The sequence below is a fragment of the Carex rostrata genome, chromosome 6, assembly GCF_964058835.1.
Source record: "Carex rostrata chromosome 6, lpCarRost1.2, whole genome shotgun sequence".
NCBI lineage: Eukaryota > Viridiplantae > Streptophyta > Magnoliopsida > Poales > Cyperaceae > Carex > Carex rostrata.
In genome coordinates, this window is record NC_135923.1 from 3,020,500 (window position 1) to 3,036,057 (window position 15,558).

General features: G+C 32.0%; 1 protein-coding gene across 1 annotated transcript; it reads left to right on the top strand.

Annotated features, from left to right (window-relative positions):
• Positions 1–11,510: 11,510 nt before the first annotated feature.
• On the top strand, positions 11,511–13,503 carry LOC144555501 (uncharacterized). The gene is made up of 3 exons (XM_078303858.1): positions 11,511–11,742; positions 11,852–11,927; positions 12,285–13,503. The coding sequence occupies exons 1-3, from the start codon at positions 11,707–11,709 to the stop codon at positions 13,178–13,180; spliced, it is 1,008 nt and encodes a 335-aa protein (XP_078159984.1). The 5' UTR covers positions 11,511–11,706; the 3' UTR covers positions 13,181–13,503.
• Positions 13,504–15,558: the final 2,055 nt, after the last annotated feature.

Sequence of the window (15,558 nt, forward strand, 5' to 3'; positions counted from 1 at the left end):
ACGCACCACTTGTAAAGTAGATAAGTTTTAACAGTTCAATTTGTCATTAAAAGTCAATCCAATAAATTTTAAAGTTGAGATCACAAAAAGTTGGTGAACTTGGAAAAATCTTGGTTCTACTCTAATCCATGACGCATAATCCATTAATCAAGTAAATACATAAAAAATTGGCAGAATTGAATATGCATCACACTGTCACACTTTTTTATTTTATTTTGCTCATGCGTATTGTCATATTTCACCATGAACAATATGGAATTATGAGCTGTAATGGCGGATAGAAAGCAATTCATATCTAGATAATAAATATTAACAACTCTATTTTGACTTCACACAGTACACGAAGTATATACCTTTTACATTTTTTACTCTAATTTTGTACATTGCATGAAGCCAAAAAATATATGTTAATATATTTACTCTTTGTATTCTTTTACTTTTATTTTTGCTGCAAAAAAAAGTACAAAGTTTGACTTTAAGCAGGAGTTATATGTTTTTCTTTTTCTTTAATAGATGTCAATATCTTTACTTTTTTTTTTTGGTAAAAAGAAGTACCAAGTTTGATTTAAAAGGTAATATGGGTGGAGAATCCAAAAGGATCCTTGTGCTGGATCCAATCTTTAGCACTGCCACTGAAGTGAAACATGCATTGTCCCTTGGATTGCTTTGGTCAATGCAAGCTCTGTGCAAATCTGATCTTACCAGTTACCAGTCCCTTTAATTCATTGGCGTGTCCACCTAAAACACCCACACAACATCACAAATGCCCCTACAAATTTTTAAATATCATATTCAACTTTTTTTCTTAAGTTGTTTTATTTGCATCTGTACCCAAAATTTTATTTATATCATATTAAAAAAATAAACCAAAAATCCATATTTTATGGAGATTTTCAAAACACCCAGGTTACAGAATGGTTTGGCGACTCCAGGACTGAATTAAATATATTTAAGTTTTTGAAGAGCCTTCAAACTAATCTGCGCTCCTTAAAAATGGAGCCGCCAAACTATTCTGCAGTCTGGGTGTTTTTGAAAATTCTCAGAATTTGAGGTGTTTTGGTTTTTATTTTTTTAATTTCGGAATCTGTACTGAATACTGATTCTGTAGTGCTGATAAATTCATCAATGTTCTTATGATTGCTGTGTTGTCACATTCAGTTGGCATCATGTGTTTATTTCAAAGTAGGCCATAAGCCCTTCATTCATTTTTACTTTTAAATAGTATGAAACACATGAAAAATATATTTGGCAACAGTATCGATTAAAACGTTTTCAAAAATAAAATATCATAGAGCGACCGACATTTTTATTTTTATCCTTTTTCTAATATATTTTAATAAAAATAATTAAGATTTTGAAAAAAAAATTAAAAATACCAAAGTCATAGGAAAATCCTGCAACTTAGGATTTTTTTTTCTTTTTTTTTACTTTTTTTTGAAATTTTTTTATTATTATATATATATATTTTTTTTGCTGGGACTCGAAAGTAAGGTCCCAGGTCGCAGGAAATTCCTTCGACTTGGGATTTAATATTTTTTTTGCCCTATAAAAACCCCGTTGCATTATATCTCTTTGAATTTTGAAAAAAAAAATTATCGTGTGTTTTTTTTTGCACTATATCTCTTTGAATTTAAAAAGAAAATTATCATATAAATGACATATATTGAATAATCATAGATAATTTTAATGATCTTTGAATAATAAATGAAACCGTAATCCATTAAAAAAAATAAGCAAACACACACAATAAATAGTAAATATATTTTAAAATAATTATATGGATAATTCTTGAATAATCTCTTATGCTTTTGACTAAACAAAATACCGATCGTTGTATGTCTACCGTTGATAGAAAACTTGTACTAAATTTTTGAGGCACCAAACGACTTTTTTTTTGCAATCTTAATGCTTCAAATGCCCGGGGGTTCCCCCTCCCTTTCTGAATTGTGGTCATATGCGCAAATCCGATTTTTCTAGCCAAAGTTATGACTGTTTAAAGTTAAAAAAAAAAACAATACTTTCATGCAAAAACACCAATAACGCATCGATGTTTTATGCCCGGCTTAATGACAGCATAAGTGCGCATTGATATTTTATTGCCAAAATATCGATGACATACCTATGCTTTCTAAACGGTCATAACTTTATTATTGCAAAAACATCGATGACGTCAAAACATCAATGGCGTATTAATTTTTTTCAAAAGCCTAAAAAATTATTCGAGAATTACCCATATAATTATTTTAAAATGCATTTGTTATTTATTGTGTATGTTTGCTTATTTTTTTAATGAATTACGGTTTCATTTATTATTCAAAAATCATTTAAATTATCTATGATTGTTCAATATATGTCATTTACACGATTATTATTATTTTTTTCAAAATTCAAAGAGATATAGTGCAACGGGGTTTTTATAGTGCAAAAAAAAAAATCCCAAGTCACGGGAATTTCCTACCACTTGGGCCTTAATTCCGAGTCCCAGCAAAAAAAAAATCCCAAGTCGCAGGATTTTCCTGCGACTTGGGTATTTAAAAATAAATTTAAAATCTTGGTTATTTTTATTAAAATATATTGAAAAAAGGAAAAAAAATAAAAATGTCGGATAGACCGATCTTTGCCAAAATTTTAATTTATTCCATATTCCAAAAAATAATTTTAAAAACACATTTTTTGGAAAATTCCAAAAATACCCATATTGTCAATTCAATATGCAGCCTTATTCTTAGAGGTCTGCAGATTAAATTGGAGGGCCCTAAAAACTTAAAAATGCACTGTAATATATTGATATTTAGGTTTTTTGGAGATCTCTAATTCAATTTGTGACCCTCAAAAAATGGAACTGCAATTTGAATTGGCAGCCCGATATTTTTAGAATTTTCCAATTTCACAGGAGTTTTGGGTTTTTCTTTTTTTAAACGATATGAATAAAAGTTTCGGTAATCTTTGTATTCGTTGTTATACTCAAACTGAATTTTGGGTTCAAACCGTCTAATTTATAATTAATATATATTTGAATAATTTATCGATCCGGATAACACGAGCCATCGATGTGACGCATTCGTTCTTGATCCAACGGTACAGATGGCAAATTAAGGGTGACAAAACTAAAAAGTATATAATTAATACGCTGCGTGAAACAAAAATGGTGATTCAGTATTTTTTTTTCAAAATAAATTCATCCAATACGGATCAAGAATAAAAAAAATATGAAAATTCTTATGGGTATTATAAAAAATAAAAAATCAATGCTAAATGATACGAACCAGACAAATTGTTCATTGTATTGTATTGTAAAATTGTGGGGAGTGGGGACGAAGGATTAATTGATTGCGTCATGTAGCATTTATTGCAATTTAAAAGGACAAACACATGGCATCTGGTGCTTCTACTGGGCTCCAGTTTGCACCAAATTTTAGCGAATCACATGGACACGACAAGGTTTCATTTGGACCGTGTAGATTCTTCATTTTATTTTATTTTCCTAATTTCTTAAGAAAAATTGTAATTAATAATTACCTGCAATTATTCGGAATAGTTTTTTTTCTCTATGAATTTTTGATAAAAAAAAGTTTATGTATTTGACTGAAGCTCTTAAGTTACACATTTCTAAAAATAAAGAAACCTCAAAATTACTAATTCACCGTCAAAATATTGCACAAATTGAAAAACCATCCCAACATATATGAAAAAGACAAAAAAAAAATGTTTTTATATTTTTATTTTATAGAATTTCTAAACGTAAGTACAAAATCATTTGCTCCGAATATTCTAGACCCTCCATAAAAAATCACTATTTTTGAAGGCAATAAAATATTCAGATTAAATAATTTTCTATCTATTTAAACTAATAATAAAAAATAAAAATTGTGAAAATTGATTTACAAGTACAATTTCACACAAAGATCATGTTGAATGGTTCAAATTGGTTGTTTGAACTTTAAAAATGAAAATTTTAATCCTTTATCACTCATATTTTTAACTTTTTCGAAAGAAATAATAAATATCCTTGTATTTTATCATAATTTCCAAACATTGTAAATGCTCTGAGTGATAAATCCACACGGGTGTAAACAGAGCGATTACGGAACAGATAGTGGTAAAACTATATCCATATCTCTTTTTCATTTTTTGAATACGGATACTGTAACACTGTGAACTTTTAAAATTCAGATTTAATTAAAATAATAAGTGGTTAAATCGAATAATATATATATACATATATACAAAATTAGTGACGTGGATGGTGAACAATAATTATACGATTAATTGTGTTAAGAAAGAGGAACAATAGGTGTTTTATAAATCATTTAAACAATATCGAACAAGTGGAGGGTTTATTTTGCAAAAAGACCACTTACAAGTGGGGGCCCCTTGTCATTCCCTCCTCTTCCCCTCCTTCCTTTCCTTTCCTGCCCCCATCTCTTTTCTTCTTTTCCTTTGTTTCCGCCAAGAGAGAAAGAATGAGAGAGAGAGAGAGTGAGAGAGAGACACCCCGGTGACCATTTTGCCCGAAAACCGAGATCTAGGAAGAGGAGCTCAAATCTCGCACATCCATCCGTTCCATTGGTAATTCTCATTTCTATTTCTCGCTCGTTTCTTGATTCCTTGTTTTTAGGGTTTCGGTGAAAACCCGTAGAATTGTACCAAATTGATTATTCCGTGCCTTTGTTGTTTCTAAAGTATAAATTGATTGATTTCGTGTTCCAAAGTGCAACCAAATTTCCAATTTACGGATTTTCCCAAATTTCTCAATTTCCGTGTTTTTAGGGTTTCAGTGAAAACCCGTAGAATCGTACCAAACTGATTATTCCGTGCCTTTGTTGTTTCTATAGTGTAAATTGATTGATTCCGTGTTCCAAGGTGCAACCAAAGTTCCAATTTACGGATTTTCCCAAAAATTGATTAGGGTTTAAATTGTAAAAGTGCCGGAATTTAATAAATTGACCTATGGATAGATCCTAACGAGCACGACTAGCGGGATTGACGAGCTTACCGAGTCACGAGATCACGGACCCTCTACGTGCCCTACATAACCAGGTACGGGGGTTCACGGGATCCGTTTTGGGGTTTATTCGTAGAACTAAATAACGGTGCATATTATTATATTTATGTTGATTGCTTGATTTAAATAAACTGTGCATAGCATGTTGAATCTCTGATTGAAAGCATTTGTTGCCGCATTGCATTAATTGTGATATTAGTGAAATTGAATTGTATAACTGTTATGATTCTCATGTTGGTACGGTTTATCGATTGTTGATCTGTCGTTTTGAATAAGTGAGTGGAACCACAGTATGACTTGGATTGATTGTGTGAAGTGAACAGTGTATCATAGTGGAAAGTCTAGCTAGCTACTAGACTTTCATCCAGGACCCTTATGCGCATCTGGAGAATGGCCCTAGTGAACCCAGTACCGGTTGGGTAAGGGAAGTGCAGTGTAATTTTAGGTAGAACTGTGGTTCAGTGATTCAGTGACTCAGTGAAAGTGTCAGTGATTTCTTATTGAGAAAAGTGATATTATGTTGCATATTCGCGGAATATGCCCGTGTATATTTTAAGTGATGAATTGATGAGATTGTATGACTTGAAACCAGAAAATAGAACTGTTAAGCCGGAGGTGATCGATAGTTGATATCTGTACCTCATAACCAGACTTATATATATTATATCTGTAAAACCAAATCTTTCTGGAAATTCGTTGATTGATGTTGATTTTTGTGAATTGAAACCCGTTTGAATCTATTCCCGGTGCATGTGCATTTATTATTATTGGTGAATAAGTAAATAGATGCCCTATTGCTAGTGTATTTAGTTCTGGTGATGGATTTCTCACAAATCCAGTAGCCCTTTAAATTCCGCACTGAGAAAACGGATGACAGGTTTTCTCACCCCCTCCCCTCGGGGAATTTTTCCCTTTGAACTGATATGTGCAGGTAAACGCGAGTGAAGTGGGACTCGGGCTCGACTCGTGAGTATAGGCCGAGCTAATAGGTTATGCCAAACCCTTTTTATGCCATTTTGAATGTGTAGTTGAACCCGTAGTCGGTTATTTTGATGTATAAGTTATTATCGAACTGTATTATGTTATAAAACCCTAACGGTATGTTTTAAATGGTTATGATATAAATGTTGAAATTGCATGTTAAACGTCATTAAAATTTCTAGTGAATGGGGAATAATTGTTTGGTTATACGGGGATTTGATCGGGTTTGAAAACGGGGTGAAATTCCACGAAAATGGGCAAAGGGATGAAAAACAGTACCCTTACTGCGGGCCGCAATAACCCTATTGCGGGCCGCAATGAGAGTAGACAGAGAAAAATTCGCAGCCTAAAAAGCCAACCAGGTCATTGCGGGCCGCAATAAATTCATTGCGGGCCGCAATGAATGGAGGCAGAAGTGCTGTGCAGAGGCTGGAAATTTTGGGAAGTGTTGCGGGCCGCAACAGCCCTATTGCGGGCCGCAATGGGTTCTGAAAAATGCTGTTTTAGGGTATAACTTAGTCAAATTAAATCGGTTTTGAACCAAACTTGTTTTAAATCAAATCATATGATAATTTGACTAATCTGGACCGTCGGTTAAAGGATTTTAATGCAATTTGACTTCTCCAAAATAAAATTTTCCGTGCTCTATAGAGCGGTGCTTCGTAACCTCAGACAACGCTCGCAGGGGGCTGCCGCCCCCCTGCCACCCCCCGCATACTAATAAAATCAGGCCCACCCACATAAAAATATATTAATATAAATATAAATCCGCATGCATGAACAAAACCGCATTTTAAAACAAAACTGCGCGACCCCCTGTTCCGGGGTGTGACAGATACAGAACATATATTAGACAGATACGAATATAGGTCTAGATCAGATTAGATATTTATAAAATATTATAAAAATTATTAAAAAATATTAAAATTTATAATATTTATCTAATTTTATAATAGTGAATAACATAAATTTTTCATAATATATATTAAAATATATAATATACATCTACCATTTGAATACATATAATTGAAACGTAAAACCATATCAGCATCCTTATCTACACGGATATTCGGATATCAGATATCCACATCTAAATTTTTGAATACATATCGAATATAGATAAGATATTATTCATACCGTTTTTACCCCTATAAATCCACCACGGAGAACTGCCAACCTTAAAAAAAGAAAATCCACCATGGAGTTTCTCATAAATCATAATATCCTTCAAATTTTGTAATTTAAGCGATAAATCGGGTCCGGATCCCCTAAAGTAACACAACTTTTGGATTTTGAATTAAGACCGTCTGATTTGAATTTGTCGCTTGAGATCACTTCAGAATTCAAATTCGTTACTCGAAATGTGTGCACTCCACTTCGAACGATCCAGATCCAAAACCCAAAAGTTGAATTACTTCACTGAATCTTCAACTCCTATATATCCACCATGCAAATTGTGTGAACGCTCATGTAACGAAACGAATCCGATTAGCTGCGAAAAAAATGTGGCGCAACGCCAACGGTGAAAAGCAAGCAAGAAAAGGCAAGACGCTAAAAAGTCCGGTTGTACATGTCTATACGCAATATATATATTTTTTATGAAACAAAATACTTAAATTTAGATCCGTCACATTATCTGAAATTTGTTTTCTATAATTGTTATCACACAAAAAAAATGTTTTTTTTTTTTTTTGCAATTTTTACTTGAGTCAAGAATTGGTGATAGTTTCAGGAATGTTTGATGATTTTATAAACAATTTTTATAAAAGAAATTGTTTTTAAAATGTCATGTTGATAAAAATATTAATTTTTCTTCGGTCATTCATCTAAAAAACTAACTGCATAAGTGCAGTGCTTTGAATTAACATTAAAATAATTGTAATTATTTTAATTTTAATTTCATAAATACAGATGTATGCAAATTTTATCATATTATATACATTTCACAACTCATTTTTTATTATAAAATCCGAATAAAAAAAATCTGCAAACATTTTCTTTCTTTTTTGTTAGAATGAGTTGTTTTGGTTGTTTCCCAATTCGGTATGTTCTTCTGTTTACTATAAGAATTTATCACTATCTGTAAAAATAAAAGTATTTTTTTACTATCAGTATCGTCGCAGATATATTCCTGTTGATAACAGTGATATTTTTGAAAATATTAATTTTTATCGGTATATTCTCGACAAATAGTGGTAAATTCTTGTCATATTAATTTAATTATACATGGATATGAAAGAAATTAGAAAATGTGATAATTGTAGGTTAAGATGCTAGTAGAGAACACATGTATGTGCCTACCTTAGGCAATCCTTATCATGATCCCAAATTCAAAAGAATATTCAAATATGAGGTTGTAGTCAAATAGCCATCATGATCCTATAATTAAAATTAATATAAATCATCTTAGGTCAAGGGTCACCATCTCTCAAAGTGTAAAGTTGGTCCCACAAATACAATAATTCAACTAATCACCTACATTTGCATAAACATCTTCTTCAATTGTTTTCTTGATTTAGTTTTTAGCAAATCAATCAAAGGGGCCATTTGCATAAACATCTTCTTCAATTGTTTTCTTGATTTAGTTTTTAGCAAATCAAAGGGGCCACACAAGAAATTGATTTGTCTCTTGTTTTGACATATGGACCATTTTGTGAGAGGTTTAGCTATTCAAAATCATGTTTGTTTTTCTGCATTAATTGCACATGTCAACTCGAATGCGACGGTATTTTTGCAACAATTGATTGAGAAAATTGTTGGAAAAATCGCACTTCAAATAATGTCTTTTGTGTCAGAGATCGTAGTTAGGGAGTCCGCATCATATGCATTAACTCAAAAAAGCATCTTTTGAGTTAATAGATATAGGGAGTCTTCAATATTAGTGCATATTTAATTCCCACAAATCTTAAAGATGATCGGACGATCCAGATATATTAACCCCAGAGATTCCTTTTTGAGTTAATGCAGAGGATATGAATTCATAGTTAGGAACGTAGCTTGATTGGAAATTCAACGTGAATATATATTTTTTAAAAAAATTGCTAGGAATATCAAATTTTGAATGAAAAGCAAAATTCATAATAGTGGTGGGGTGCCAATGCATTATTTTAGATCAAGGACAGAATATTCATAAATTTTGAAACTTTTCATTCATTTATTTATTTATTTTCTAATAGTATTATTTATGGGCTAAGATGTTTTTTGAAGTAAAGAGTATGCGATTCACATTCATATATAAAATTTCAAAGTTCAAATAGTAGATCCGAATTGCTTAACATAATTTCATATCATCTGAAAATCTTTTAACACGGATTTAACACGGATTATATATGCAGATAATATAAATTCCATGCTATCTAAAAATAATTATTTTCTATATATCTAAAAATTCTTTAGTACATTTTCATATAATTTTTTTTAGTAATTCAAATTTACTATTTGAACTTTAAAAATTGAAATATAGATGTAAAATAAAATATGCTCTGCACTTAATAAAATTTACTATTTGTAGCCCTGGTTTTTTATAGAATGATATCGTATGATGATTATTTTTTTAATATTGAACATTTAATTTATAACAAAAAAAATGGATCGAGATGTTGACAAAAAGTCTATTTCGAGATGACATCAACAAATCAATCTACATATCTAATACATTTAATCTTACACAGTACAGTCGAAATTATAAAATTTAACAACAGAAATATTATGTGTATATACAAACCCAACAAGTCAGAGACAGGACCAGGACAGCCTATTAATTTTAAGTAAGATAAAAAAAATAGAAAAAAAATCAAATAAAAAATAGGGATTTGATTCCTTCTCAATTAAACAAATGATTCGATAATAATTGCAGAGTGGAGTTAGAAATTGAGTTCGTGTACAGTGTGATTTCATTTTATAAGGACAAAATTTAATGTATAAAAAAATTATCAAATTTATCAATTTTCATAGGGGATTTACCATTTTTTATTTTAAAATTAAAAATTAATTTATCAGAAACAATATCATTGATTCAATCACATTGGGGAGAGTCTAATAAGACCGAAGTGATTTCCACAAATTACCGCACCAACGGCCACACAGTGTATCAGTGTGGTGCCAGCATGCTGCTAATCAACGAGACTGAACGATTGATTCGGTCCCATTGGCAGAACCGGATTTCGAAATTCCTGATCCAGAGTCACTGCGGGGTGAGACCGGTTACTGTTAAAGGGTTTAACTACTGTTACTATTTTTAAATGAGGGCCCACCCGCAGTGACTCTGGGGACAGACGATTCGGTCTCCCCATTGGCCCCTCTCCAATTTGGTCCGGATGGAAGATAGAAAAGAAAAAAGAGAAGAGGACCTGCAAATTTCCCGATTCAATTTCAATTCTTTTCAAAACTTTTTAGCAAAAACATGCTCCGACCATTAGTGTCTTCCTAATGGAACTAAATCATTAATATTGTTCCATCTATTCATTGTGAAAAATAATAATTTTATTTTTGAGAAAATTAAAATTTTAATTTCTAAAAAATAAAAAATTTAGCTCATTTTCTCTCCACTAAGATCCACAACTGTAAATGTGTGAAAAGAACATAAAACTAACTCAGCCACTTGGATACTATAAAGAATTTGCAGAATCACTTAGATACCGTAAATAATTTGTTATCCGGAATCATATTTAATTAGTTCCACAATTGATGAATAAAGCAAAACTAGAATAGTTACATATGCATCCAAAATTTACTCTCTGTAGATAGAAAACTAAAGAGAGAGAGGGAGAGATTGGGAAAATAAAATTGAGATCAGATTTCGTGTGATTTTTCCTATAATGTTACACTGAGTTGGGAATTTTTATGGGAAATTTTGAGGCTGTGATTTTTCCTATAATGTTACACTGAATTGGAAATTTTTATAGAAAATAAAATAGAAAATGATGGGAAATTTTGAGGCTGTGATTTTTTCTATAATGTTACACTGAGGTCCTGTTCGGTGCGCCGATAGGAATGGGTGTGGACATAGAAAAAGTGAAAATTTAGGGCCTGTTCGGCCGAATCACTATTCACGTGGGAAAAAAAAATTCAGTTCAATTTTTTTTTTCCCACGGGAACAGTGTTTTTCAGTTCAAATCCCGTGCCCGCGCCCATTCTCATTTGTCGGCCGAACAGGCCCTTAAATTATTTTTTTACTGTTCATGTGGGAAGAAAAAAATTCAGTTCAACAGAATTTTTTTTTTCTCAAGGGAACAGTAATATGGCTGAACAGGTCCTGAATTGGGAATATTTATGGGAAATAAAATAGAAAATAATGGGAAATTTTGAGGTAATCTAATGGGTTTAGGAATTTAATTTCCAAGTAGGCTCAATTCCCATGAATTAATTACCCATTCCCATTGAACATCCCAACGGGGCCTAAAAGTTGTGAGAGAACTCAATATTGTTTCCTATTAAACGAGGTATAGATGTCCAAATAGGATTCAAACACCCTAAATCACCATGCTTATATATATCTATATATTTCAAATAACCCTCCACTTACAAAAGGAGACCTAAATGAATAAATAAGTCTCCATCTCCTCCCCACTTTCTCTAAATTAATAAAAAAATTAACAAATATTAATCCCCACACAACTTTAAAAGGCCTTCTCAGAAGACCCATCCCAACCTCTCTCTCTCTCTCTCTCTCACTTGCTTTTGTTCCTCATTCTCTCCAAAACAAATTAAAGCTTGCTCCAATGGCGGAAGCAAGTCATGAAGCTCTCAATTGTAAGGTACAAATAACTAACTAGTCATGCAAATTGTTTTGTTTTTTTGTACCAAGATAAAATCTTTTTTTTATTGGTTCTTCTCTGGTTATTAATTATTTCTTTTTGCTTTTAGACTTTGTATCTGAAGGTCTCTATACATTGCGAAGGATGCAAGAAAAAAGTGAGAAGAGTTCTCCAAAAAACAGAAGGTACAAAGAACAAAATGCTCCCACATCCCTATTTAGTTACAAAAATACAAAATAATATACCAGTATGAAACAGTGTGCCACCTTTTTCCTTGCTAAATCAAGGCAAAAACCCATCTTTTTGGATACCAATCAACCCATTTCAATCCCTTTTTCTCTTTGGAAGAATGAAGAAGAAATTGTGCTGTTTTTCTTTTGGGAATAAAAGCACTGCCTTCCAATAAATAATGAAGAAAATTCATCATGAGCTGTACTTTCTTAAAGGATAAAAAGAAAAAAGAAAGAAAAAGATACTCCATGTCTGTAACACTCTTCATTTATATAAATAGCTAATTGTTTGTTATATAAATGTTTAATCAGGGGTTTACAAGGTTGATATAGATTCATTTCAACACAAGGTAACAGTACAATGCAACGTAGATCATCAAACGTTGATTAGAAAATTGCTCAAATCCGGAAAACAAGCCTCGATCTGGCCGGAAGCGAACAAACCTAGTGGCAACCCGTTGCCAGGTAACATGTCAAATGATACCAAAAACCAAAACAAAGAATCCAATAGCAAACCCAAAAATAAGGAACCTAAAGAGAGTTCTGAGAACCCGAATTCGAAAGAGAAACAACCCGAACCCGCTAAAGGGGATGAAAAAGAGAAGGAGAAAGAGAAACCTAAAAATGAAGATGAAACAAAATCCAAACCCCAAGAGAAGGAGAAGGAAAAAGAAAAAGATATAGTAAAAGAGAAACCGAAAGAAAAAGAAAAGGAGAAGGAGAAGGCGAAAGAACAGTCGGAACAGGAAGTAAAACCAAATAGTGACGGCGGAGAGAAAAAGAAAGAGAAGAAAGAAGAGAAGGAGAAGAAAAATGAGAGCAGTGGCAAAGAAGGGGGACAACATGTGGAGAAGGGAATCGGCTCTGGGCCCTTGCAACCGAAGCAGGAATTCACGTACCAACCGTATCCGCAACCGTATTCGTACCCGTATGCGGCGCCACAACCAATCATGAGTTACCATGCTGCGCAACCGAGCTCAAGCCAAGCTTACTACCAACAACCACCGATGCCTGGTACGCAAGGTTACATGTACCCGTATCCAGATACAAATCCTTACCAGTACCAGCCTCAGTACCAGTCACCGTACCAGTACCCGTATGGAGCTCCATCTGAGTTCAGTTACGGTGCAACTGAGTCGTCTACGCGGGGGGAGGATCATCTGAGTTATTTCAACGAAGAAAATGCGAATTCGTGTAGTGTAATGTGATGAACTAGCTAGGGTTTATATCCTTTTGTGTTTCTTTTTTGTAAGATTTATTATTAAGAGGTTGAAGTGGTTGTGTAGATGAAATGTGGTGTAAGATGTTGAAGATGACATCTCTGGATCGATGCAATGTCGGATTAGGGTTTGCTTAAATTTAATTGAGGTTAAATTAGGTTTGTAGTGTTATTATCACGATAACTAAAAGACTAATAGGATCTAATTATGATTTCCTACTGAGTAATTTTGCTTCAAAAATTTCACTCAGGCGCCATTATTAGAACTTTTCTTGTAGAATTATAAATATACAGTTGTTTTTATTTGTGATATTTGCACTTAAGTCTGAAAACATATACAAAACAAATTTTTTTGAATAATTGAGAAATTAAAGAATTGCTTCCTCTCCAATTTTTTTTATCTTAAGCTATCATGCTCTAATTTGATTGTATATACCAGATGGACATTCTTTCTAATTTGATTTTAACATAAACCACTTGATCAAAATCAAACAATTCAAATCAAAATCTGACTTGTATGAAGAATAAAAAACACATACAGTACAACCTCTTTGAAGGGGATGTTGATTTAATTACCAGTAAAATTTTGACTCAAACATGACTCCAAATTTACCAATTAGCAAGATTTTTTTGTTCTGTTTCTATCTTCCTTGGTTTTGTGACAGAGAATATGCTCTGAGCAAGTAAAGACAGCAGATCCTCTGAAAATAAGTCCATTGTCAGTAACAGGATTACATATCTAAGCATATTTAACTATTAGCTTTTCTTTTTAAGTAATATTTTAATTTCATTATATTTGTCTATATTACACATGTTGTTTTCAAATTCAGGTCATGACTCATGAGAAAGACCTCTTTTAGAGGATAGCTTGTGTGATTAATGGAATTTTAGGTCATGCCCAGCTGGTTGAGTTGTTTTCTTGTGTGATTAAAATAAAAGACAGAAAATAAATACAAAAGAAAGAGTTTTTTACTGGCAGATTTCTATTTGCATTTAAAAAAATATATATTATCTTAAGCTATTATGCTCTAATTTGATTGTAACATAAACCACTTGATCAAAAATCAAACGGTTCAAATCAAAATTTGACTTGTATGAAGAATAAAAAACACATACAGTACAACCTCTTTGAAGGGGATGTTGATTTAATTACCAGTAAAATTTTGACTCAAACATGACTCCAAATTTACCAATTGGCAAGATTTTTTTGTTTTGTTTTTTGTTTTGTTTCTATCTTCCTTTGTTTTTTAAAAGAGAATATGCTGAGCAAGTAAAGACAGCAGATCCTCTGAAAATAAGTGCATTGTCAGTAACAGGATTACATATCTAAGCATATTTAACTATTAGCTTTTCTTTTTAAGTACTATTTTAATATCAGTATATTTGTCTATATTACACATGTTGTTTTCAAATTCAGGTCATGAGAAAGACCTCTTTTAGAGGATAGCTTGTGTGATTAATGGAATTTTAGGTCATGCCAAGCTGGTTGAGTTGTTTGCTTGTGTGATTAAAATAAAAGACATAAAATAAAAACAAAAGAAAGAGTTGTTTGCTGGCAGATTTCTATTTGCATTTAAAAAAATATATATATTATTCTTTGAAAGTTCATTTGGAGGTGTCTGTTTGTAATGATTTGGGTTTGCTAACATTCCTTAATGAAGTATCACAGGGAAGTGAAAAGACTTGAATATCCCTCTGCATTGTACAGCTTTCCCTCCCCAAATTGCATGGCATTGCACTTTCTTAAACTAATAAACTAATAGCTATTTAATTAAAAAAAATATAGAGTAAGGTTTGGGTGCTATGGATAGCATAAGGTCATCCATGTTACGACCTGAAAAACTTATTGTATAAACTTTAAATTTCGATTTAATTAGCTCAATAAATTAGGTATATAATAAACTTGTAGAATACTAATTTTTACTATTTTTTATGATATATGAAAGATGACAAAAAAATGACTTAAAATATTGACAATTTTATTTTATTTTTAGATCATTTTTTGTCATCTTTTCTAAATCATAAAAAATAGTAAAAATTAGTAACTTACAAGCTTATTATATAACCAATTTATTGAACTACTTAAATTAAAGTTTGAAGTTTATATGATATATATTTTTGAGACCGTAGCACGAATGACGTTATGCTATACATAACATCCAAGCCTTACTCAAAAATATAATACTATAAAGAGTAAGGCTTGGGTGCTATGGATAGCATAGAGGGCTACGGTGCTACAGCTCAATATTCGAGTTTTCAAAATCCTAACGGTCGATCCGAACCGTTCATCTTGTTCTCCATATTAATGTGTTTGGAGACCAAATTTTACAATTTTTGCAAATTTTTTACTATTTTTTTAGCTAGGTA

Bases quoted from the DNA above. Each gene is read 5' to 3' on its own strand.
- LOC144555501 (XM_078303858.1), top strand. From the start codon at position 11,707: ATGGCGGAAGCAAGTCATGAAGCTCTCAATTGTAAG. The intron at 11,743-11,851 runs GTACAAATAACT...TTTTGCTTTTAG, and splicing joins ATGAAGCTCTCAATTGTAAG to ACTTTGTATCTGAAGGTCTC. The intron at 11,928-12,284 runs GTACAAAGAACA...ATGTTTAATCAG, and splicing joins AGTTCTCCAAAAAACAGAAG to GGGTTTACAAGGTTGATATA.